Source organism: Musca domestica, unplaced genomic scaffold, assembly GCF_030504385.1.
Source record: "Musca domestica strain aabys unplaced genomic scaffold, Musca_domestica.polishedcontigs.V.1.1 38, whole genome shotgun sequence".
NCBI classification, from domain to species: Eukaryota; Metazoa; Arthropoda; class Insecta; order Diptera; family Muscidae; genus Musca; species Musca domestica.
In genome coordinates, this window is record NW_026712324.1 from 2795223 (window position 1) to 2820443 (window position 25221).

At 35.6% G+C, this 25221-nt stretch overlaps 5 protein-coding genes across 5 annotated transcripts; 3 read left to right on the forward strand and 2 right to left on the reverse strand.

The window, feature by feature from the left end:
- Positions 1 to 459: 459 nt before the first annotated feature.
- Positions 460 to 1116, forward strand: LOC101891542 (cuticle protein 16.5-like). The gene is made up of 2 exons (XM_020038601.2): positions 460 to 518; positions 590 to 1116. Exons 1-2 carry the CDS (start codon positions 507 to 509, stop codon positions 1067 to 1069), a joined length of 492 nt encoding a protein of 163 aa, XP_019894160.2. The 5' UTR covers positions 460 to 506; the 3' UTR covers positions 1070 to 1116.
- Positions 1117 to 2167: 1051 nt separating this feature from the next.
- LOC101891887 (cuticle protein 38-like) lies at positions 2168 to 2843 on the reverse strand. The gene is made up of 2 exons (XM_020038604.2): positions 2791 to 2843; positions 2168 to 2711 (listed from the first exon to the last, which is right to left on the reverse strand). Exons 1-2 carry the CDS (start codon positions 2800 to 2802, stop codon positions 2205 to 2207), a joined length of 519 nt encoding a protein of 172 aa, XP_019894163.2. The 5' UTR covers positions 2803 to 2843; the 3' UTR covers positions 2168 to 2204.
- Positions 2844 to 6612: 3769 nt separating this feature from the next.
- Positions 6613 to 7228, reverse strand: LOC101892062 (cuticle protein 16.5-like). The gene is made up of 2 exons (XM_005188629.3): positions 7147 to 7228; positions 6613 to 7068 (listed from the first exon to the last, which is right to left on the reverse strand). Exons 1-2 carry the CDS (start codon positions 7156 to 7158, stop codon positions 6613 to 6615), a joined length of 468 nt encoding a protein of 155 aa, XP_005188686.1. The 5' UTR covers positions 7159 to 7228.
- A 6501-nt stretch (positions 7229 to 13729) lies between these two features.
- LOC101892234 (uncharacterized) lies at positions 13730 to 14687 on the forward strand. The gene is made up of 2 exons (XM_011296317.3): positions 13730 to 13822; positions 13920 to 14687. Exons 1-2 carry the CDS (start codon positions 13805 to 13807, stop codon positions 14553 to 14555), a joined length of 654 nt encoding a protein of 217 aa, XP_011294619.1. The 5' UTR covers positions 13730 to 13804; the 3' UTR covers positions 14556 to 14687.
- Positions 14688 to 23666: 8979 nt separating this feature from the next.
- LOC101892405 (cuticle protein 16.5-like) lies at positions 23667 to 24626 on the forward strand. Its single transcript, XM_005188631.3, has 2 exons — positions 23667 to 23777; positions 23854 to 24626. Exons 1-2 carry the CDS (start codon positions 23760 to 23762, stop codon positions 24496 to 24498), a joined length of 663 nt encoding a protein of 220 aa, XP_005188688.1. The 5' UTR covers positions 23667 to 23759; the 3' UTR covers positions 24499 to 24626.
- The last annotated feature ends 595 nt before the right edge of the window (positions 24627 to 25221 follow it).

The following is a 25221-nucleotide window of genomic DNA, read 5'->3' on the forward strand; positions in this document are numbered from 1 at the left end:
TATTGTCGGCATCGCTCGAAGTTTAACCCTTCCTTAATGGTTTAATATCTGTGTTTTATTTAAAATTTAAAAATTGCCTCCTAGTTAAGACTGGACATTTTGTGTCGATTCAACTGAATTTGGAAGTTTTCCACTTATCTTATTGGTATAAACGGTAACTATGGAACGAATTTTTGGATTTCTAAGCATAAAAATATTGACTAACTACAAAATGTAATTCTTGCAATATCGCGGAGGGCTTGGCTAGTTTCGGATACAAACAAGAAGTACAAAATTGTATTTTAATTTACAAACAATTTAATATATCATCAATATCAGACCATTTACATGTCATTACAATTTCCATCACGTTCGATTCGAAGTAAGGGTTTGCATATGTTCAAATGAATATGCAAATGATCCCATAGCCAAAAATGTATTATAAAAGTGCCCACAAGCACCCAAAATAGACATAACCCAGTTACGCATTCAACTGTTAACAGTTCCCTCAAAATCACTTAATCATCATGTTCAAATTTGTAAGTCCAGCGGTAGTTTGTAATTCATCAAGTATGAATCTGAAGTAACTATTTTATTTTCTTATTTCAAGGTCATTGTCTTTGCCGCCTGTTTGGCTTATGCCAGCGCCGGTGTTTTGGCTCCCACAGCTTTGGCTGCCGCTCCGGCTGTAGCCTATGCCAATGCTCCTCTGTATGCTGCCGGTGGTAGTAGCCAGGTGGATGTTCGTCACAACTACGACGGTACCCTGTCCTCATACACCACCACTCCCTTCGGTTATGCCGGTCCCTACTCCAGCCGTTATGTAGCTGGTGCAGTTGCTGCTCCCGCTGCTTTTGCTGCCCCCGCTAAGGTTGTTGCCGCCCCAGCTGCTTATGCCGCCGCACCAGCTGCCTATGCTGCCGCCCCAGCTGCCTTTGCTGCTCCCGCTAAGGTTGTAGCTCCCTATGCTGCTCCTTATGCCACTCCCTTCGCTGCTCAATATGCTGCCCCATTCGCTGCTCCTTATGCCACCTATGGTGGTGCCCCTCTGGCTGCTTCATATGCTGCCCCCGCCACCGTTGTAGCTTAAGTCTCTTATTTCGAACCGAATAATTGTTAAAAATGTAAATAGTTATTTAAAATTGTTAAAGAGTTGGTAAAAAATATAATTGTTTGTACATAAATTCCACGCTTTTATTTGACTCCTCTTTCGCAATAGACCATTGCAAATTTGCTGAAAAAATCAACGATTTAACATTCATTGGGAAAATCTTTTTGACCATCGACTTATTTTTAAAGTCACAATTTTTAGTTCCTTAAAAATGTTTATTAAAAACCGATATTTAATCAGTGCCCAGCGAGCCCTAGCAATGATTTTTAAAATAAAAAAACAAGCAAAAAAAATAGGTTCGGCTGGCCCGAACTTTTAATACCCTCTACCTTTGAGTACAAATAAAAATATACAAAAGTAGCTGAATTCAAACGTGTTCCACTATAAACTATAAATACCAATAAGACCGTTTGGATAATGCTGTTAATCTTTTCAAAGAAACCATAAAGAGGATGAGTCCGTTATATGGGGGCCATACCATAACGGGAACCTCCATAAACAATTTCATACTTCAAGGATTGTCCTCTACCAAATCTTCTAAAATACCAAATTTGAAACAATTTCGTAAGTAAATGTGACTAGGATTATCAAAATACTGTACATACATGGACCTAAATATTCAATGTTCGACGTCCTGAGCCACTAAGACTTACAAATACCAATTTTTAGACAAATCCATGGAAAAATGTGGCAAAACACATCAAACAACCAAATATCGGGAGGTAGAGATATTCGGTATTTTGATGATTTGCGCCACATTTTCCCACGGATTTGTGTAAATATTGGTATTTGTAGGTCATAATAAGTTCTAGCTCGGGTACCGAAACATTGTATGTATAGGTCCACGATTTTGTATAGCCCCCGATATATCTCTACCTCCCGATATTTGGTTGTTTGATGAGTTTTGCCACATAAGTCGATGATCAAAAAGATTTTGGCAATTAATATTAAATCGTAGATTTCTTTCAGAATATTCGCATCGGTCAATTGCGAAAATGGTCCAAAATAAAAGCATGAAACTTATATACAAACAATTATATTTGTTTAACTACTCATCACAAATTATAAATAACTATTTACATTTTTAACAATTATTCGGTTCGAAATGAGATTCTTAAGCTACAACGGTGGCGGGAGCGGCATATGAAGCAGCAACAGGGGCAGCACCATAGGTGGCATAAGGTGCGGCAAATGGGGCGGCATATTGAGCAGCGAAGGGAGTGGCATAAGGAGCAGCATAGGGAGCAACAACCTTAGCGGGAGCAGCAAAGGCAGCTGGGGCGGCAGCATAGGCAGCTGGTGCGGCAGCATAGGCAGCATAGGCAGCTGGTGCGGCGGCATAGGCAGCTGGAGCTACAACCTTAGCGGGGGCAGCAAAAGCAGCGGGAGCAGCAACTGCACCAGCTACATAACGGCTGGAGTAGGGACCGGCATAACCGAAGGGAGTGGTGGTGTAAGAGGACAGGGTACCGTCGTAGTTGTGGCGAACATCCACCTGGCTGCTACCACCGGCAGCATACAGAGGAGCATTGGCATAGGCTACAGCGTGAGCGGCAGCCAAAGCTGTGGGAGCCAAAACACCGGCGCTGGCGTAAGCCAAACAGGCGGCAAAGACAATGACCTTGAAATAAATAAAAAGGAAATAAAAAAGGTTACTTCGGATTCATACTTGATGAATTACAAACTAGCGCTGGACTTACAAATTTGAACATGTTTATTAAGTGATTTTGAGGGAACTGTTTACAGTTGAATGTGTAACTGGGTTATGTCTATTTTGGGCATTTTTATAATACTTCTGTAATACTTTTTTGGCTATGGAGTCATTTGCATATTCATTTGAACATATGCAAACCCTTACTTCGGATTGAACGTGATGAAAATTGTAATGATATGTAAATGGTCTGATATTGATGTTATATTAAATTGTTGGTAAATTAAAATACAATTTTGTACTTTTTGTTTGTATCTGAAATTAGCCAAGCCCTCCGCGATATTGCAACAATTAAATATTGTAGTTAGTCAATCTTTTTATACTTAGAAATCCAAAAATTCGTTACATAGTTACCCTTTGTACCATTAAGATAGGTGAACAACTCCAGAATGCAGTTGAATTGACACAAAATGTCCTGTTCCAACTAGGACGCAATTTTTAAATTTTAAATAAAACACAGATATTAAACCAGTAAGGAAGGGTAAAACTTCGGGCGTTGACGACAATATGATAACCTACACCTCTATGCATATTTACTAAAGCTCCCGTAACAAAAAGGTTAATATTGGGAATTTATGTGAAGTAGATCATACCAAATATGAACCAAATAACATTGCTGTATGATATGACTTCGATAAGAATTGTATTAAAAATATTTATTGAAGCAATAAATATACCACATCGAGATTCACCAAATGATAAATTTAGGTTGAATATGAACAAATCTATTCAATTTGGGCTGATATTACATATATGGTGAGGAATAACCTTAAAATCGGATGAAGATTTATATTGAAGCTATATACAAATCTGAACCGATCACTATAACATTTTAAGCACTTGATTTTAGGCCGAATTCCGTCAGAAGTGCCAAAATTAAGTCCAGTTGGTTTGATTTAGGGCATTTGGTAAACAATAAACCTGAAATCGGATAAAGATATATATGTTTAGCCACATTCAAATCTAAACCGATCTTGACAAAATTTTAGGTATTTAGTTCGGAGCTGTATCTGATTCTGGTACCAAAGATCATTGTTGTGAAGTGCATACTATGCATGGGGGAGACTTAAACCCCAAATCGGATGAAACATATATGTGGGAGCTATAGCTACGTCTGAGCGAATTTTCACCAAATTTCACGTAGTTGCTTCTAGACTGAATTCGGTCGGATCTACCAAAATTCAGGTAATTTGGACTGATGTTGGCCATTTGGTGCGCATTTAATACGAAATCGGTTGAAGATATACATGGGAGCTATACTCAAATCTGAACGGATCTTGATACAATTTGCAGAGGTATTTCTGGGGTGCAGATAACGCCAAATCGTATGAACCATATATATGGGGGCTATAGCTATATCTGAACCGATTTTCATTGGATGGATGTGCCAAAATTCAGGTCATTTGGACTGATATTGGCCACCTGGTGCACAATTAATCCGAAATCGGCTGAAGATATATTTGGGAGCTATATCCCAATTTCAAACCAATTCTCACCAATTTCAATAGGGTTCCTCCTTAGGCCAAACAAATATTATTTGAAAATTTTATCTCAATCGTATAATAAATGCGACCTGCATTTTTTTTTCCCAAAAATACATGGACAGACGGACAAATAGGCATGCATAAATCGACGCAGAATGTGATTTTAATGCGATCCTTTAAAGTAACTCTGGTTCTACCTTCCTCTTTTCCTTCTCAATGTTACAAACGAATGCACAAATACATAATACTCTTACCCTTGGTGTAAGGTGTAAAAATGCGAAAAATGCCATTAAACAGCGAATATTTTTAATTGCAGCGAAATCATGAATGGACGAAAAGGTTCCTTCCGACCCTGACATTAATATTGATATCCAAGATATCACATATATAGCAAAATATATACAATCTCATATACATATATAAGGGGATGTGGTTAGACGGCTTATAACTCAAGAATAGCTGGACGAATTTTTCTGAATGACGAATTATTCAGAATGGCCGTTAAGAAGAAAAGAATAATCGCAAAAATGATGCCAATAAAAATTTGAATATTTTTCTATAATATTTTGTGTTATTTTTATATCCTACAACACAATGTGTTGGGGGTATTACAAGTTTGATTGGGCCAAAAATTATGCAACACCTCGAAATATTGGTTTCCCACATAGGAAAGTATATTTGGGTCTTCCTAGCTCGCCGAGACGAATCGATCTAGCTATGTATGACCGTCCGTCCGTCTGTTCGTCTGTCCATGTTAATTTGTAATCAAGCTACAGGTCGCAAATATGAACCGATCCTCACGAAATTGAAAATGGAGGTGGGGTTAGGGTCAGAATAGAACCCTATTGTTTTTGGAGATGATCGCACGATATTTAGGGGTTGAAATGGACCAAAAACAGAAAATTCTCCTGATTTTGCAATTGTTCTATAGGCCACAATTATGAACCAATCGACGCGAAAATTTACATAGAGTTAGATACTGGGCAGAAACCTACCAATTTTAGTTAGTGGGTAAAATAGACCCTAACTTTTATGTTAGAAAATAGGAAAATTTCCACTAAACCGCGAATATTTTTAATCCCAGCCAAATCACAAATACATTAAAAGATCACTTCTGATCATTAGAGTGATGCTAATAGCCAAGAAATCGGATATGTAGCAAAATAGGTACAATTTATATGTAAACGAATTGATCTTATTTATTCTGCTTATAAATCAAGAACCGCTGGGCCGATTTTCACAATTCACATCAATTCGGAATGGTCTCTTGCCAGAAAAGAATAAAATCTGAGAAAATCGCGGGATAACATACCAATAAAAAAGTTATATCTTTTGTTTAATTTTTTTCCATATTTGTCATATATTTTTTATCGCATGCGATTTTTTCATTTGACCTACAATTTTGAATTTTAAATTTTCTAAATTTTTACATCCCCCAACACTACGTTTTGAATTGAAGCCTATAGTTCTTAGAAAGTGCATTTAGAGATTTAAGTGGCTAAAAAAAATTAAAATTTTCTAATTTTGTAGTCGTTCTATAGGCCACAATTGAAAACTAATCGACACGGAATTTCGCATCGAAAGAGAGTTGAGGACAGAGAAGAAGTCTAGCATTTTGGATGACCATTGGATTATATTTAGCTGTAATATGGACCACAACTTTCGTGTGCAATTGTTTTGAATACTTCACAACACTACGGAGTGGGTAAATATTGGCCAAATTCTCCGGGTCAAAAACCTAAGGGTAACTGCCAGGTAGGGCTCTTTGGCATTATTTCAAAAACGAAATCTTCAAAAATGGATTTGGATATAAAGGGAATTCGAACATATTGTAGTGTTGTAGGGTATCACATGGTCGGCCCCGCACGACTATAGCCTTTGCTTACTTGTTTTTCATATATTTATTTATAGCATGATTTTTTTCAATTTGACTCAAACAGACTCCGATTTCATTCAAACTCGGCGCAAGATCTGGTGTAAAGATGGTCAACAAAGGTCAATATTTTGAACAATTATAACCCTTATAAAATGCGAAACATGTAAGACGTTGCGTATCTCAATATTCCTTTTAACCACAGATCTAGTAAATATTTCGGTCCACTCTTATAGTATTCCCAAAAAATATAATATATCTCATATAATTATGGGAAGTAGTCTATATTGGCCCAATCTGGCAACTTGTAAAATATGGTCGTCCTCGCTTGCTTGTTAAAATTTGCAAATGATTTGTTAAATTAATAATAAGACTTTATTTTATACAAAAAAAAAAACAACATTTAAATATTTTACATTCGACTATTTACAAACGAAATTGTCGTTGCAACAATTTATGCTACAACTTGAGCGGGAGCGGCAACAGCTGGGGCGGCATATGCGGCAGCAACACTGGCGGGGTAGGCGGCATAGGGAGCAGCGAATGGAGCAGCATAGGGGGTGGCATAGGGGGTAGCATAGGGAGCTACAACGCCGGCGGCGCCAACAAATTTAGCTGGAGCAGCAAAGGCGGCTGGGGCTGCGGCATAAGCAGCTGGGGCAGCAAAGGCAGCGGGAGCAGCAACCGGACCAGCTACATAACGGCTGGAATAGGGACCGGCATAATCGAAAGGAGTGGTGGTGTACGAAGACAAAGTACCGTCATAGTTGTGACGTACATCAACCTGGCTGCTACCACCGGCTGCATACAACGGAGCATTGGCATAGGCAACAGCGGGAGCGGCAGCCAAGGCAGTTGGAGCCAAAACACCGGCGCTGGCGTAAGCCAAACAGGCAGCAAAGACAATGACCTTGAAATGTACAAAACAAAACACAGTTATTTGGCATTTGATATAAATGATCGACACCAAAAATAGAGTAAAACTTACAAATTTGAACATTTTGGCAATTGTGGGATTGATGATGGAACTGTTTACAAATGAATGTGTAAATGGTTTATGTCTGTTTTGATTGCTCATCCACGCTTTTATAATAAAATATTTTTTTCGGCTATTTGGGTAGACTACGCGGAGTCGTGGGAATGCATTTTGAATAAATGCAAACCATTACTCCAGATTTGACGCGATATGCATTGTAATTAGGAGGTGAGCGTAATGTTGGTAAATGAAACCAAAGTAAATTTAGCATAATGTTAAAATTCAAACATTACATTGTTGCGGCCAAGCAGTAATTCAAACAAACTTCTTTTAGAGGGGATGGGTGTGTGCATTCTCGATATAGTGTTAGCAGAATGTGCAAAATTTGTGGGAAATCGAAGAGTTATTTCACATGTTTAAAGATTCCTGAGGTGTCGATTTTCGCACATGCAATACCCTTGGAAGATATAACAATATTGAATATTTTGAAATTTTACGTTTATGAGGAAAGTACAATAAGGAGATGGGTTCTGTGGGTTTAAGAGTGAGAATTGATGACCATTTCTTAGATTGATCTTAAAGGGATTTTTAGTAGCTTACCTTTTCCTTGTTATATCCTCCATTATAAAATGGAGTATTTAGCCATGCCAACTCTAAATTATTTTCTAGTCACAAAAAAAGTTTGATACATGTCCAAAGTTTTGTGAAGCTCTCACACAATGGTAAATCATGAATTATATTAGAAAGCATTTCTTTAGTTAGTACTATGTGGTGGATTCAATGAAGGGATATATTAAATAGAATTTTATTATTTATATGATATATAATAGGACTTTTTAGAAAAATTCTTATAATTTTCGATAAAGGGAATAGGATTTTCTCATTATTACATTTATCCGTTCAAATCTCTAACCTCATGCAAAATTTCGTGTCGGATGTTCTTTATTGTTTGCTTCTTGAATTGTTGGTCCATTTGAACTCCTTAAATATTTTACCATCATCTCCAAAAGCAATAGACTTTTATTCTGACTTTAACCCAACAGCCATGGAAAAATTCGTAAGGGTCGGACGATAATTGCAGACCCTCAACATAGCCCCCTTATGTCCAAATCCATTTTTGAAAGAATTCTCTTTTGAAATTATATCACGGAGCACTGCCCAGATATTACCCTTAGCATTTTGACCAGAGACATTTGCCCAATATTTACGCATTCCGTCGTGCTGTTAGTTGTTGTGGTCCATTTTACAGCTAAATATAATCCAATGGTCATCCAAAATGCTAGCATTCTTCAATGTCCATAACTCTCTTCTCAGGCGTGTCGATTGGCTTCAATTGTGTGATCATGAATTTTGTTTTCTTTTTTTTTTTTTTGTTTCATGCTTGCCTCTAAATAACCTCAAAAGTAAAAATACCCCACTGTATTTTTGAATTTAGACTTATCTATATGATTTGCTTGTCAACGATATTTGGTTGCATTCGTCAATAAAATCAACATAAAACAACAGAAGTTCGCCTTTTGTGTATTTCGGATATCGCCTGTAAGTAATGTTGGTATTTTTTAACACAAAAGTAGTAGTTCATTCTACTCGCTGCCCTAACTCTAACCATTTCAACCTCTAAATATATTGCGGACATCTTTGAAAACGATAGACCTAGGCCTTCTGAGCATAAACCTACCCTTTTGAAAATTTTCGTGAGGATCGGACGATAATTGCAGTCTGTATATACCCCAACCTGTGTTGCAAGTTGCAAAAATATTACAATTACATACACAATTGAAAAAACCCCATGCGATAAAAAATATGAAAAAATAAAAAAATTGTCATACAATTCTACAAAATCTATATTAACATCATTATTGGCATCTTTTTATGCAATTTTTTTTTAGATTTTATACTTTTATGCCAAGAGGGCATTCTGAATTGACAAAATTTGTCAAAATCGGTCCATCTATTCTTGAGATATAAACATTCTAGATAATATCCCCATCCTTTGTATATATACATTGTATATATTTCACTATATATATTCGAAATATTTACTATCGGAATTGACCTGTTCGTCTATTTGTGTTTTCACCGGGATTAAAAGTATTCGCAATTTAATGGAAAATTTGACTTTTATTTAACACAAATGTTATGGTCTATTTCACGCACTAAATATTACCCGATGACCATCAATATTGGAATGTTTTTGCCCAGCGATTGGTCTATAATTGTGACCTGTAGAGCAACTGCAAAATCAGGAAATTTTTTCCATTTTTGGTCCATTTCAACCCCTAAATTCTGGCCTTAACCCCACCTCCATTCTCCATAATTGCGACATGTAGAGTGATTACAAATTAACATGGACAGACGGACGGACGAACATACATAGCTAGATCGACTCAGTTCGGCGAGATAGGAAGATCCATATATACTTTCCGATGTGAGAAACCAATATTTCGAAGTGTTACATAATTTTTGGCCCAATCAAACTTATAATACCCCCAACACATAGTGTTGTAGGGTATAAAAACGACAAAAACATCACAAAATTTAACAAAAAAATTTCACATTTTAATTGGAATATTTTATGCGATATTTTTTTTAGATATTGTTCTTTTATGTTGACGGGCCATTCTGAATTGGTGAGAATTGTCAAAATAGGACCAGCCGGTTTAGAAATTGATAGGCTTCAACGCAGCCCTAATCTCTATTTTAATCTGGATTTTTTAGTTATTGGTACATTTTACAACCCTTACAATATTGCGACCTCCATGCGAAATTTCATGAAAATCGAGTCATAAATGCGTGATTACAAATTAACAGGGACAGATGGATGGAGGGATATACATAGTTAGATCGACTCGGTTTGGCGAGATATGAAGATCCATATATAACATCCTATGCCCAGTACTAATATTTTAATATTTCAATGAAAGACACAGTGTTTTAGGGTATAAAACCAGTAAAAAATTAGAGTATACAAAACATTGAACCTTCTGTGGAAAAATTGCTCCATGGCTATGGTAATAAAAGAAGTGGACCGATCACATCTTGATATGATCTCGGTAGAAATATTATAATGTCCAAAATTGAGATAAATATTGTTTATTTTCGCACATTACCTATGTCTAATTAAATAAGAAGATTTAGGAAAATTCTCCCAAATCGTATATTATCTACGAGACAATTATTTTATATTTAATATTGGAATTTGCTCCAGTTTTGACTACAGTTATACGATGTTCTAAGTTTAGATGAAATCTATTCATCTCAAAAGTATAGCTCCATTAAAATTCTAGAATTACCACATTCCAGATTTAAACATTTCAAAAAAAAAAAATATATATATATAATTTATTAAATAACTAATTAGAAAAGAATGGGAAAAAATAATAATTATTTCTAATTTCAAATTTAAAAAAAAAATAATAAAAAAAAATCATTATTTCCACACAAAAGTGTTATTTAACTTAACCATAGACACCGTTTATGAAAATGTTACTCTATTGTTTTTTGAGATGATAACACAATATTTAGGGGTTGGAATTTATGAACCAATCGACCCGAAAATTTACATGGAGTTTGAGTTTAGGAGTGGGCAGAAACCTATCAATTTGGGCGGCCATGGGACAATAATTAGCGGCCATGGGATAATAATTAGACCCTAATTTTTATGTAAGAAAATAGGAAAATGTCCGCGAATATTTTCAATCCCAGCCAAATCACAAATACATTAAAATATCACTTCTGACCATTTCAGTGATGCTAATAGCCATGAAATCGGATATATAGCAAAATAGGTACAATATATATGTAAAAGAATTGATCTTATTTATTCTGCTTATAAGTCAAGAACCGCTGGGCTGATTTTCACAATTCCCATCAATTCGGAATGGTCTCTTGTCAGAAAGCGATAAAATCTAAGAAAATCGCGGAAAAATACACCAGTAAAAAAAGTAAATATCTTTTGTCGTTTTTTTTCCATTTCTGTCATATTTTTTATCGCATGAGATTTTTCCAATTTGACTTACAATTTTGAATTGAAAATTTTCTAAATTTTTACACTCCTCAACACTACGTTCTGAGGGTATTATATGTATATTGCAATTATCGTCCAATCCCCACGAAATTGCATGGGGTTGCGTTAGGGTCAGAAGTAAAGCCTATTGTTATTAAGACGTACATTTAGAGGTGCAAATGGACTAAAAAAAATAATTTTTTTTTCGAATTTTGTAGTCGCTCTTTAGGCCACAATTGAAAACAAATCGAATTTCGCTTCAGAAGAGAGTTAAGGACAGGGAAGAATTCTAGCATTTTGGACGACTGTTATATTATATTTAGCTGTAAAATGGACCATAACTTTCGTGTGAAATTGTTTTGAATACTTAACAATACTACTTAACAATACTACGGAGTGCGAAAATATTGGCCAAATTCTCCGGGTCAAAAAACTAAGGGTAACCTCTGGGCGGGGCTATTTGACATTATTTCAAAAACGAAATCTGCCAAAATGGATTTAGATATAAGAAGACTTCGAACATATTGTAGTGTTGTAGGGTATCACATGGTCGGCCCCGCACGACTATAGCCTTTGCTCACTTGTTTAATTTGACTTATAATATTGAAGTGTATATTTTCTAATATTTTTTCACTTTACAACACAGGTTGGGGTTATTATATACAGATTGCAATTATCGTCCGATCCTCGCGAAAATTTTCACAAGGGTAGGGTTAGGCTCAAAAGGGCTAGGCCTATTGTTTTCAAAGATGTCTGCAACATAATTAGGGGTTGAAATGGACCAACAACTAAAAATGCTCCCTATTTTACAGCCATTATAAAGCCCACAAATAGAAACCAAAGGGCACGAAATCTCGCATTAAGTTAGAGTTTAGGACAGCGGGTAGAAGGGACCACTACTTTTGTGTGAAAAAATACCAACATTTCCATTCTACCGAAATGGTGAAAATAACTTACAGGCTATATCCAAAATACACAAAAAAACGAACTTCTGGCTTTTTTATGCTGATTTCGTAGACGAATGTAGCCAAATATCGTAGACAAGCGAATCATATAGATGAGTCTAAATTTGGAGATACAGAGGGGCCTTTGGCTTTTGGAGATGATCGCAAAATATTTAGGGATTCAAATGAACCAAAAACAGAAAAAATGTCCTGATCACACAATTGAAGCCAATCGACACGCCTGAGAAGAGAGTTAAGGACAGGGAAGAATTCTAGCATTTTTGATAATTATTGGATTATATTAACCAATAATATGCATAAATATGCTCCCCCGACTTTGACTTTTCTTAATGGTATTTTGCTGGCGCGGAGAGGTTCTTAGAATAAACATACCTTGTGTCACCGTTATTTATTGACACAGGTTTTTAGGATTTTTTGGTAAAGGCTACAAAAGAAAATAAACGCTAAATCTTAACTATGCGAGACTTATCAGACATTTAAGAGGTCCCCTATAGATGGAAGACCTCTTATATTTTTTATGGATAGAAGACCTTTGAGGAACTCCTATGAAAATGTGAGCCATAAATGGTTTTCTAAAAGTAGATTATATTTTAAAGATTTTCTAAGCAGTTCTAAGCCTCCTATCGGCAGAAAACTAATATTTCAGGACTTCTGCCTATAGAATATCTATTGATCAAGTGGCCAATTAATTATAATCTTAGGATCATTTGAGGGACGCAACAAATTAACGCCTAGCTCACGTCATACCCTGTTGTAATTTTTCAAGGTCGCCAGCCACTCATAAAATATTATGAGCTCATAAAACTGACAAATTTAGTCGCCTATTGGGTGTGTATATGTTGTATTCGTGTTTATGCAATAAACACTTATATAGAAAGTTTCAATTACATAATTTCTTGATTATGGCTCAGGCTTAATACAAAGAGCCGCACAACAACTACAAAATATCGAACATTTAATTGGGTTATTAACCTAAAAGTCCATAAAATGCAAGACAGCTTAAATGCTACACTGCGTTTAATGCGATCGGCCGCGGCTATGACCAATTCTTGTGGTTGGAATGTTGAGAGTTTTGGGCACACCAAACCAAAAAAAAAAAAAAAAAAGACGGGGGGTGGCGATAGGCAGTCACGACTTATTTCACAGTCGCTTTTAGGCAAATTATAGCCGCCACGCACTTAGCAATCGTATTGAAAAATAAACCTCCCCCTCGGGCCCGGGCCACTCTCGCTCACAAATGCCTGTTGTTTTTCCAAACCATGGCAATTGTAAAGTGAGTGCAAAGAAGCTTCATTAGCCAAAAGCTAATCTCGATGGTGTTGCTGGTTGGTAAGAAAGACACACACACCCAAAAAAAAGCTGCCCACCAACCGGCGAAGGCTTACCAAAAATGGTGAACAATTGCCCAAAAAAATGCTGCATTCAGTTGTGGCCACCGAACGAAAGGGAACAAAACGATGGCCACCGAAAGTAAAGGGGAAATATGAATTATGAAAATAAAAATATTAAAAATTATTAGCCACCTTTGAGGAGATATTATGTGACAATACCGGAACGGAGGGGGATTATTTTTTTCGTATAAATTGTTGACAGAAAATTAATTATGCATTAGTTCCACAGCATTTGCATAGACAAACAGTTGTCTTGGGATTTGAACATTTAAATTAAACGAGGATACTTTCCAAAAAACTCAAGCAGGATGATGCATGTTAAATTGGTAGGAAGAAAATTAATTTCATTAAATTAAAAATAATAAAAATAAAATTTAATTAAATAATAATGAAAATCCAATCTCCAATCACCCCCCTTTGCAGACCTTTGTATTGCTGGCTTTGGCTGTGGTCTTGGCTCAGGCCAAACCCTCCTTGCCTTTTGGCTTCCATCACCATGGCGTACCGGATCACATTGATTTTGCTCCACCGGCACATTTGCATCAAGAGGTCTTGTCTGCTCCCACTCACTTCCATCAGGCTCCTCCAGTATTGCCACCAGCCCATTTCCATGAAGTACCTGCTCCAGCCCAATTTCTTCCAGCTCCTGCTCCCCTACTCCCCGCTCCAGCTCCTCTCCTCCCCGCTCCGGCACCTCTTCTCCCTGCCCCAGCTCCCTTGCTACCAGCTGCCCATGCTCACCTTGTGCCCGCACCAACTCAAGTAGTTCACACTCATGTTCTACCCGCCCCAGCTCCCGTTTTACCCGCTCCTGTGCATTTCACCAAGGTGTTGCCACCCGTTTTCGAAGCCATTCCCTTCACCGCCCCAGTTCCCAGCTACCGTGCCATTCCCGGACCCAAGACCACCACTCACCATGTCTCGGTTGGTTATGCCTTCCCTCACGCCCACACCCATGCTCATTTCGCCAAAGCCATAGTTGCTCCCCATCATCATCATCATGCTCATTTGCATGCCGCCCCCTTGGCCCTGGCCCATCATCATCACACCCTTTTCTAAAAGGTTCCCTTTTGTATTACTTATGCCCGTGGGGCATGCAAAAGGTCATTTTTGGACAGTTTTACGAAAATGTGTTGTTACAAGATGGCCGGCCCAAAGCTAAGTTTCGGTGGTAATGTTTTTAAATTTGTATACCAAAGAAATTGAAATGTTTTGTTATTTTTTTTTTATTTTATATAATATTTATTATTTATTTAACAAAGGGTAATATTTTTTATTTTATTGAACATTAGTTAATAAACACAACCAAAGATTAAATAATTTATAAATTATAAAAGAGTTTTTTTTAATAAAAAAGCGACTTGTTGGGGAATGACAATGACAAAACTCAAACGAAACTAATGAAGGATGTGGAACTGCGATAATTGGAAATTCTGTGATCATGTCATAAATTTTGAAATAAAACCACAATTTAGGATTTTTAAAGAAAACGGTACAGAGAGGTATTCCGAAAATCAGGAATTCTGAAATTAATATTAACTAAATACCAAGTCATGATTAGTACTCAAAACTCAAAATTTGTCCATTATTTCTTGAATAAAATTTTCAAACAAAACTTCATGCATCGTTCTAACTTTTCAGCTGCACCAGATCCATAACACTTTATTCATATGCGAATTTTTACCCTGTCAAAAATTTTAACTGAAAAATAGTTACTTTTTGCAAAATGGTTACTTTTGCACAGGGAGAGACGAAAAAACTGCAACCAATTTCAGACTGCTGTCATTAATGAGCCACTCGTCCGACAGCTGTTAAAATTATTCCAGTGAAAGCTAATTATATAATTTACAAGCGTACAAAAACATTTTGATAAGAATTTTCCAGAAAAAAAGGTATTCGTGATGGGATTCAACCGCGATAGCGTGATTTATTTATATTTGGCTGGAAAACCACAAGTGGATATCGTTAGAGCACTGCAGCATTTAAATGAGAACAAATCTTTTGTGTCTCGTACCATCGCTCGTTACCGTGATACTGGTAGCGTAGCCCGACGTCAAGGAAGTGGACGGAAGAAAACAGCAACATCAGCAGAAATGGTTCGAAAAGTAAAGAAGCGACGTGATCGAAACCCGTGTCGCAGTGGCCGAAAAATGGCTCGTGAGCTGAACATATCGCAATATTTCATTCAGCAAATATTGAAAAATGAGATCGAGGTAAAGCCATTGAAATTCCAAAATGTGAAATAACTAACACCGCAACAGAAAGAAAGTAGATTAAAAAGAGCTAAAAAGTTGCTTCGCTTGGCCGAAAGTGTTGAGCTGCCGAATTTGGTTTTCTCCGTTTCCGATGAGAAAACATTCGCTGTCCAGCAGTTTGTAAACAAAGAAAAATGTTTACTTGCCAAAGAGGTCAGCTGAAAATGTGCACCTTCGGTTGGCCACCAGAACTCAAATCATGGTGATGGTGTGGGCCGCCATAACAGCCGATGGTAGTGTATTAAAGCCTTGGGCACGCAATCATTTTGTCCGCAGACCTTGGACATTCCAACATAACTCAGCACCATCGCACTCAGCCCAAGAATAATTACATGATGAAGTCCCTCGCTTCATTTCCAGCGCACAATGGCCACCTAAATCTCCAATCCGTTGGACTGTTGTGTCTGGAGTATTTTGGAAAGCAAGGTTGGCACTAAAAATACCAAAGTGTCGATCATCTCAAGCAAACGCTTCGCCAAAGTACCGCAGAGCAACATTCGAACAGCGTGTGACGATTTCATTGACCGTTTAAAGGCCATAATTCGTGTCAAAGGTGAGCAATTCGAACAAATCTAAACTTATTTTAAAATTTGATGCAATTTCCGACAGTTTTGTGCTTTGATTCAATAAAATTATAAAACAAGTAAAAAAACATTAAGTTCGGCCGGGCCAAACTTTTAATACCCTCCACCCTCCTTTCCTGGGCAGGAGTGTATCAAGTCAAAATATTCTACAGAATCATTCTACTATGGGTTCTGGAAAACGTCAAAAGTATAAATTTTCATAAACGCCAGGAATTCTTATTTGCATTAATTTTCCTAAAAAAATATTTCCTAGTTTTTTGATCAATTTTTCATCGCCCTTTTTGAATTGACGTCTGAAGGAAACATAAAATTTCGCTTTAGGCAGAATGTGTCAGCAGAAGAAATATTTTACTCAAATTTCGGAATAAATCATATATCTAGAAAAAAATTTTTGAAGCTAATTACATTCGAAATGTTTGTTGTGCAAGTGGAAATTATTTCTTTCCTTTTTATATCCAAAGCCAAATGGCTGGTGAGCACGATAACTCTCGAATGAAGTATCTGATGTGGTTCAAACGTCACATACATCGGAATACTGTTATCTAGTTTAGATCGAGTTCGGAGATGCGTAATATCAGACCACTTCTTTTGGCACCTTCCACACAAAAGGTCAACATTTTCACAGAAAATAATTTTCAGTATAAAACAAGAAATTATCATCCAACATTGTTCAAATGTTACAAATCCAAATATTTGTATCAGAGCTATGTCAGGTTCGAAAATGAACAATATCGACCCACTACATCATGTGCCTCACCCACAAAGAGTCAAAATTTTGAATAATTATAAATTTATAAAATACGCTCCATCTGGTACTATCCCCACAAAGGGTCAACATTTTGAATAACCATGAAGCTTATATTTTGCGAGGCCGCTCTGCATCTACAAATTTAGACCCATATATATGATTTGCTTGACTACGACATTTGGCTATATCCATCAACGAAATCGGCATAAAAAAGCCAGAAGTTCGCCTTTTGGTTATTACGGATATCGCTTGTAAGTAATATTGGTATTTTTTGCACACAAAAGTTGTGGTCCATTCTACCCGCTGTCCTAAACTTTAACTTCATGCGAGATTTCATGTCCTTTTGTTTCTATTTGCGACCTTATAACGGCTGCAAAACCAGGAACATTTTTGGTGGTTGGTCCACCCCTAAATATATTGCGGTCATCTTTGAAAACAATAGCTCTTCTGAGCCGTAGGGTTAGGCTCATTTGTGAAAATTTTCGTGAAGATTGGACGATAATTGCTATCCGTATACAATAACCCCAACCCGCGTTGTAAGCTAAAAAAATATTGTCAAATTGTCAAAGTCATATTGAAAAAATCGCATGCGATAAAAAATATGAAAAAAAAAATGTCACAAAATACTACAAAATCTATAATAACACCATCATTAGCACATTTTTTATGCGATTTTTTCAGATTTTATTCTCTTATGATAAGAAGGCATTCTGAATTGACAAAATTTGTCAAAATCGGTCCAGCCATTCTTACGATACATGCATTCTGACTAACATCCCCTTCCATTGTATATTTACATTGTATATATTTCCCGATATATATCAGATATATTTACTATCGGCATCTACGAAACGGTCAGAATTGACCTTTTCATCTATTTGTGATTTCGCCGGGATTAAAAATATTCGCGGTTTAATGAAAAATTTGAGTTTTATTTAACAGAAATGTTATGGTCTATTTCACCCACTAAATATTACCCGATGACCATCAAAATTGGAAGGCTTCTGCCCAGCCCTAAGCTCTAGCCCCATGCTAACTTTCGCTTCGATTGGTCTATAATTGTGACCTGTAGAACAACTGCAAAATCAGGAAATTTTTCAGTTTTTGGTCCATTTCAACCCCTAAATATTATGCGATCATCTCCAAAAGAAATAGGGTTCTATTCTGACCTTAACCCTACCTATATTTTAAATTTCGTGAAGATCGGGTCATAATTGCGACCTGTAGAGTGATTACAAATTAACATGGACAGACGGACGGACACACATAGCTAGATCGACTCAGCTCGGCGAGATAGGAAGATCCATATATACTTTCCTATGTGGGAAATCAATATTTCGAGGTGTTACATAATTTTTGGCCCAATCAAACTTATAATACCCCCAACACATAGTGTTGTAGGGTATAAAAACGTCGATACACGTATCTTTTTTAAAAGCTCCACTTTCATAATTCACTGGATTTTTTCCGAAATGATGTTTTGTGTTGCACTGTGTAATTGCTCACCAACAGCACCTTCAATTGGCAGTCATTAAAGACATGAGTTTGAGTTTTGGCCCTACATCCACGATAACATCGTTTTTAGATTTTCCTATCTCGCCGAGCTTAGTCGATCAAGCTGTGGTTCGCAATTATACCCGATCCTCACGAAATATGGCATTAGAGTCAAAATATAAGCCATTGGAGATGATCGCAAAATATTTAGATGGTTAAATGGACCAAGAATTTTCCTAATTTTGCAGTTGTGCGGAAGTCTAGACCAAAAACTGAAATTATCTGATTATGCTGTCTCTGTACTAGTCACCTATCGACAGGGAACTTCACATAAGGTTAGAATTTTGGACAAGATGGAAGCCTAGATTTTTGCCTAACCGCTTAGAGCTCTGTGTAAAATGGATTCAAGAGTTGTGTCAATCTAGTTCATAGTTCAGTACACTAGTTCCTATACGTATGAGTGATTTCATAAATTTCATATGTTGCACATCACTCATACGTTGAGTTTTCATAGAAAATTATTCTGCATCATCATAAGGCGGCAATGAAATATTCCCTTTATTTCCCCAAAAACCCGAGCAAGGAGTAAGTTTTATACCACATCTAATATCCATTCATTTGTTAGCATAAAATTCGGGCACATTTTTTTATTTCTTTCAAATGATATTGACCTAAAACTCGTGCAATGTGACACTTTGCGATCGATTGAAATACAATAAATCTTATTTCGGATATCAACTTATTTCCGAAACAGATCACGAAGTCATATTAAAATCCCATCATTTTACACTTTAAAATGGTTGCATCTTAATTTGTAGGCCTAACGTTGAGAAATAAATCACAAATATTTTATGCGATTCAAACAATCACTTTTTATTGTAAAATTTACATTTATTTATTTGAAAACAAACGACACTACAACTGTCTAAAGCACTGAATTGTCTACGAAGCGTGTTTTGTTAATGCAAAAAGATTTGAACTCACAAATCATTCCGTTTTATATCAAGTAACGCACTTTTTCACTTGTCCCAAGTGATTTGACAAAACATCGAAAAAAAAGACTCTTTTTCTGAGAGCAAGAATTGCTATCGTCTCACAACCTGGATGTATGTCGATCGGTAGGTCGGTTGGTTGGCTGATTGATTGTTTGCCAATTGCACGCAACATTTGAAAAATGAAAATAAAACGCATACCGGCCACGGACCAAATACCAATACGAATATATTTTGTCCAAATAAATCCGAAAGTGACCAATCGATAATTGTGAATTCAAACTAACACATCATACATACGAAATGCTACTTAACGGTGGCAGTGGTGTCCCAATGTCTGTCGCTGTGATGTTGGTTATTATGATAATGTATGCCATTGCAATGGATTAGTGATTGAAAGTGGTACGAAAAAGAGTGTTACACTAAGGAGGCCTAATAAAGTTGATAGGCTATTTTTGTTTAACGTTATCCCATTAATATTGTCTTTATTGCTGCTAATAAATTTATGGAATTTTATGCTAGATTATATGATTTAAATTTCATTCAGAGTATATCTCTGTTGGTCTGCCAGACAGTTAAAAAAATCCACGAATATACCTAAAACAGTCCTTTGAAAATATTTTTAAAAGATTTTGGGGTAGATCTTTTTTAGACAGTGAAAATTATTCTTAAAAAAAAAAAACAATGATTATAGCTGTGAAAGTCTTTCTTTAAAAAGTAGACAAAATAAACCAGTATAATTGTCATATTCAAATAGATAATCATGAATTTATAAATAAATGTTTTAATAAATAATTGTTTCAAGGACCAATAGACAAATAATCACGGATTTATGTTAATTCATAGCCAGACCAATTATCGCTGTTTTTTTCTATATATTTTCTCAAGGACCAACAAATCTACAAAAGTGAATTTCTAAAATAATAAAATATCTTGGATTTTGAGTAATTTTTTTATGGAGTAACTGACGAAAAATAATGTATATTATTCCAAAATGTTTTCTTTAAGGTCCAAGAGTCCAGTTATATTGGATCTTTTTTAAAGTATTTTTTCCAAGACATTCCGTCAAACTTTTAAAACTCTCGAATTGTTTTAAAATGTTTTCCAGATGTTAGTATTTGCACCCTGTTTTCGGGAAAGTATTCCTTTTTTTTGAGACGGTCCCGGATACCCTCATATATGACCCGAAATCCGGGTCCATGACCCGTGTTAGATCTGGAAATATTAATTCTTTTGAAAGCTAATGAAAATACCTATCCAACAAGGTCCAACTATAACATTTAAAAGACCAAGTGTCCAATTATCTTGGTTTTTTATACCCTCCACCATAGTATCGAGGGTACACCAAGTTTGTCATTCCGTTTGTAACACCTCGAAACATACATAAGTATTGATCAGCAAAAAATTCTATGTCGATTTAGCGATCTCCGTCAGTCTGTCCGCCTGTGGAAATCACTATGGCTTCCGTAGCTTAATAAAATTTTACTGTCATATTTTTATTATGTCTGCAGGACTTTTGGTATTGAAAATGGGCCATGTAGGTCCACGTTTTGGTATAGCCCCCATATAACGGCACCTCCCGATATTAGGAAGTATGATGATTTTAGCGACATTATTCACTGGAGTTGTTTCAAATTTTGTAATTGAAGTCCGTAATGGATACTAAAGCCTAGAACAGAAAATTATCTGTGCAGATCCACGTTTTCGTGTAGCTCCCATATCTCCCGAATATGATTTTAGCGACATTATTCACCGGAATTGTTTCATATTTGGTATTTGAAGTTCGTAATGGATACTCCATTCTATGCCAGAAAATTGTCTGTGCAGGTCCACGTTTTGATATATCCTCCATATAATGATACGCCCCTATATTCGGTATTTTGATGATTTTTGCGACATTATTCACCGGGATTGTTTCAAATTTCGTATTTGAAGTTCGTAATGGATACTCCATCCTATGCCAGAAAATTGTCTGTGCAGGTCCACGTTTTGGTATACCCCCCATACATTATTCACTGATTTTTTTCAAGTTTCTCATTTGTGTATTGTAATGGCTTAGAACAAAAGCAAAATTTTTAACGCGTTTTTTTTTTTTTTTTTTGAAAATTGCCAAATTTGTTCCAAATGGTAGATGGTATTCAGTATTGAGGGCCGAACTTACAGTATTTTTACTTGTTTATAATATTTTTAAGGACTTTCAGTCAAATCATTGTTTATTTTTAAATGATCATTCAAAATACTTTAAATAACTTTAAGTCTAAAAATCGACGAGTTTCTAAGAATATTTTTTCGGGGGCTTGAAGTTAAGTATTCAAAAGTTAAAAAATCCAAAAACTAATAATCGTGGATTTTTTTGTTTTTTTTTTAATATTTTTTAAATAGTAGCATATTTTTTCAAATATTTTTTAATGACTTCAAGTCAAAGACTTTCTTTTATATAGAAGTGGAATTATTGAAATTATTTTTTTAAGGATTATGGTGGTTTTTTAAAAAAATGTTTACCAGGACCTAAAGTTAAAAAATTTAAAAATATTTTTCTCAGGACATATATTTTTTATAATTATATTTTCGAGGATTTTAAGTTAAATGATCGTGGATTTTAAGTATTTTTTTAAGGACGTTAAGCCAAATAATCGACAGTTTGTCAAATAATCGTAGATTTTTTTAAAATATATTTTCACTGACTTAAGAAAAACTTTTTTTTATGGAACTCCAAGTCAAATATTCCCAGATTTTTCAAAAATTATTTTATAAGGATTTTAAAAAAGTAATTAATTTCAGGTACTTTTTTGTCAACAAATTATGGATTTTTTTTTTGCTTTTTAGTAATTTTCGTTTCAAAGACGTTTAGCCAAAGAATCGATTATTATTTTTTTAAAAAAGAAATTCAAGCATTTTAAGTAAAATGATCTTGGATTTTTTAATATTTGTTGAAGATTTTTAAGTCAAATAATCGTAGATTTTTTTTAAATATGTTTTCACGGACTTTAAGAAACCTTTTTTTTAAATATTTTTTAAGGAACCCTAAGACAAATAGTAAATTTTTAAATATTTTTTAAGTTTTTAAGTCATATAATCGCAGATGTTTTTTAAATATATTTTCACCGACTCTAAGAAAACTTTAAGGAACTCTAAGACAAATAATCGTGGATTTTTCAATTTTTCAGGAATATTTTTAAAAGAAATGTCAGCTACATTCCTTTGTCAAATATTTGTGGATTTTTTAAAAATACTTTTCAGGATTTAAGAAAAATGTATTTCTTTTAAATATTAATGGATTCATTTTCAAATATTTGCCTTGAAGTCAAATTATTGCGGATTTTTTATAAAGATATTTATACCACGAGTTTCCTGATAATAATTGTAGATTCATTAGGAATATTTTTTTATTTTTTTAATTTTTTGTTATTCCCCGTCCAATAATTTTGATTTTTTTAAATATAATTTTCAAGCAGTTTGAGACAAATAATCATGAACTTTTTAAAAACATATATATTTATTTAAGACTCTAAGTGAAATACTCATGGATTTTTTAAACGCATTTTTTCAATATTTTAAATTCATAGCCCTTTTACATTGATCTAATGGTGGTACCCACTTTAATGTACATGTGCTATTATGAAATTAAATTTAGTTCATAAAATATGCCGTCGCTGTGCGTGTTGAGGCAGGTTATGAGTGTTTTAATGAAAACTTGATTTTGTTGTTATTGTAAATTAACCGAAATTTCATTAAAAAAAAAAAAAACAAAAATATTGCTGGTAATTGAATGGAGCGGGTGTTAATGGGTCATATCGTGGCGAATGTGTTACAATGTTTTTTCAAAACTATTTTTAACATATTACTGGGTTTATTAATAAATCGAGCCCGGGCAACTGGAAAATGCAGAAGTCAGATAAATAAATTAGTATGCAAAGAAAGTCGCCAGTTGAAATGTGTAGGTGTGCGTGTGAATTGTTGATAATATCTCTCAATTGGTCTTAACGCAATTTCAGTTGATTGAACCAATTGAACTCTTATTTGGATTTATCGAGGTTTTCAGTTTTTTTTATAAAAACTACAATTGTCTGTAATATTTTCATCATACCTTGTTTGGATTTTCAACTCAACACAACCATTTCCCCCATTTTTTGGAAATCACATTTCCCTAACCCTTCATTTTTTCATTTACTAACCAAAGACCCACTGAAATGGCTGCTAAATTTGTGGTGAGTGGATTATTTGAGTTTCAATTTTTTGAAAAAGCAAATAATGTTTATTATAATTTTTTAAAACCTTGTTCAGATCCTTGCCATCTTGGCTTTGTGTGCCTCCGCCCAGGCTGGTATCACCACCTTTGCTTCCACATTCAATGCCCATAGCATCAACCATGCCGTGGCCTATCCAGCTGCAACCCCTGCTGCCACTGCCGTTGCAACATCGGCTGTTGCTGCCGCTCCTGCTCCAGCTCCCGCACCTGCTGCCCCTGCCCAAGCACCCAAAGTTGAATTTGCTGCCCCTACACCAGCTACAGCTGCTGCTGCTGCTCCTGCCAATACGGTGCCAGCACCCAATAAAGTTGGTTTTGCTGCCGGTGCCACTATTCCATATGGCACTCCTTTCTATGGCCAATCATTTGCTGCTGCTCCAGCCGTAGCTCCATTCCCACAATTTGTTGCCCCAGTAAATGCTTATCCAGCTCCCTATTTACCAGCTGCTGCTGTTGCACCCGCTCCAGCTACCCTACCATTTGCTGCTCCCGGTAAATACGGTTTCCCAGCTGTACCCGCTGCTCCCGTTGCTCCTGCTGCTGCAGCTTTGCCAGCCTACAACTATGCCTATGGCCCCGCTGCCTTTGCTGCTCCCGGTAAATTTGCCTTCCCTGCCTCAGCCTATGGTCTGAACTATGCCATTCCAGCCGCCAAATTGCCCAACCCCTATTTTGCCTAAATTGAATTAAAATCTCATTCTAACCTCACATCTCTTTTAAATTAATACCCCATTAATTATTTAATTGTGATTCATCAATTTATAAGAACAACAACAAAAAATATAATTTAATTTATTGATAATTGTAATTATTATTAGCTGCTGTTTTTTTTTTTTTTTTTGTGTTAATTACTTCCAGCCACTGCAAGACAAGTTTCATTTTTTTTAATTCAGATTTTATGTTGCCTGTTCAAATCAAATCTGTAGGCCAAGTTCAAGTTTATTTTGATTCTGCTTTGTTGTTGTTGGTATTTTATAAGTTTCTGTTTCTCGCTGTTATTGTTGTTGTTGTTGCTTGCCATTGCTATGCAAATATTGAGCGTTGAACTTTGCTTTTGTATCCACTTCTTGACGACCGACCGGCTTATTTTAGACAAGCGACCAATATTGGCCGCAGTATTATTATTATTATTGTTGTTGCTGGCGCTTATTTTTTTCAATATTTCATGGCCTTTGGCTATTTGGTATCCACTTGTCCGGTTTCATTCGCCACTTTACTTTTATCTCAATTATTGACATTTATTTCAACAAATCAATTGACAGAAATTTGCAATTTATTTCGTTATTTGTCGATAACTCTTTTGACGGCAAGGAATTCATTTAGATGTCATTTCGAAATGACATCATTCCCAGCCGAAGTATGGAGGTAAGCATAAATCAATGCGGAATTTAATTTTTTTTTTT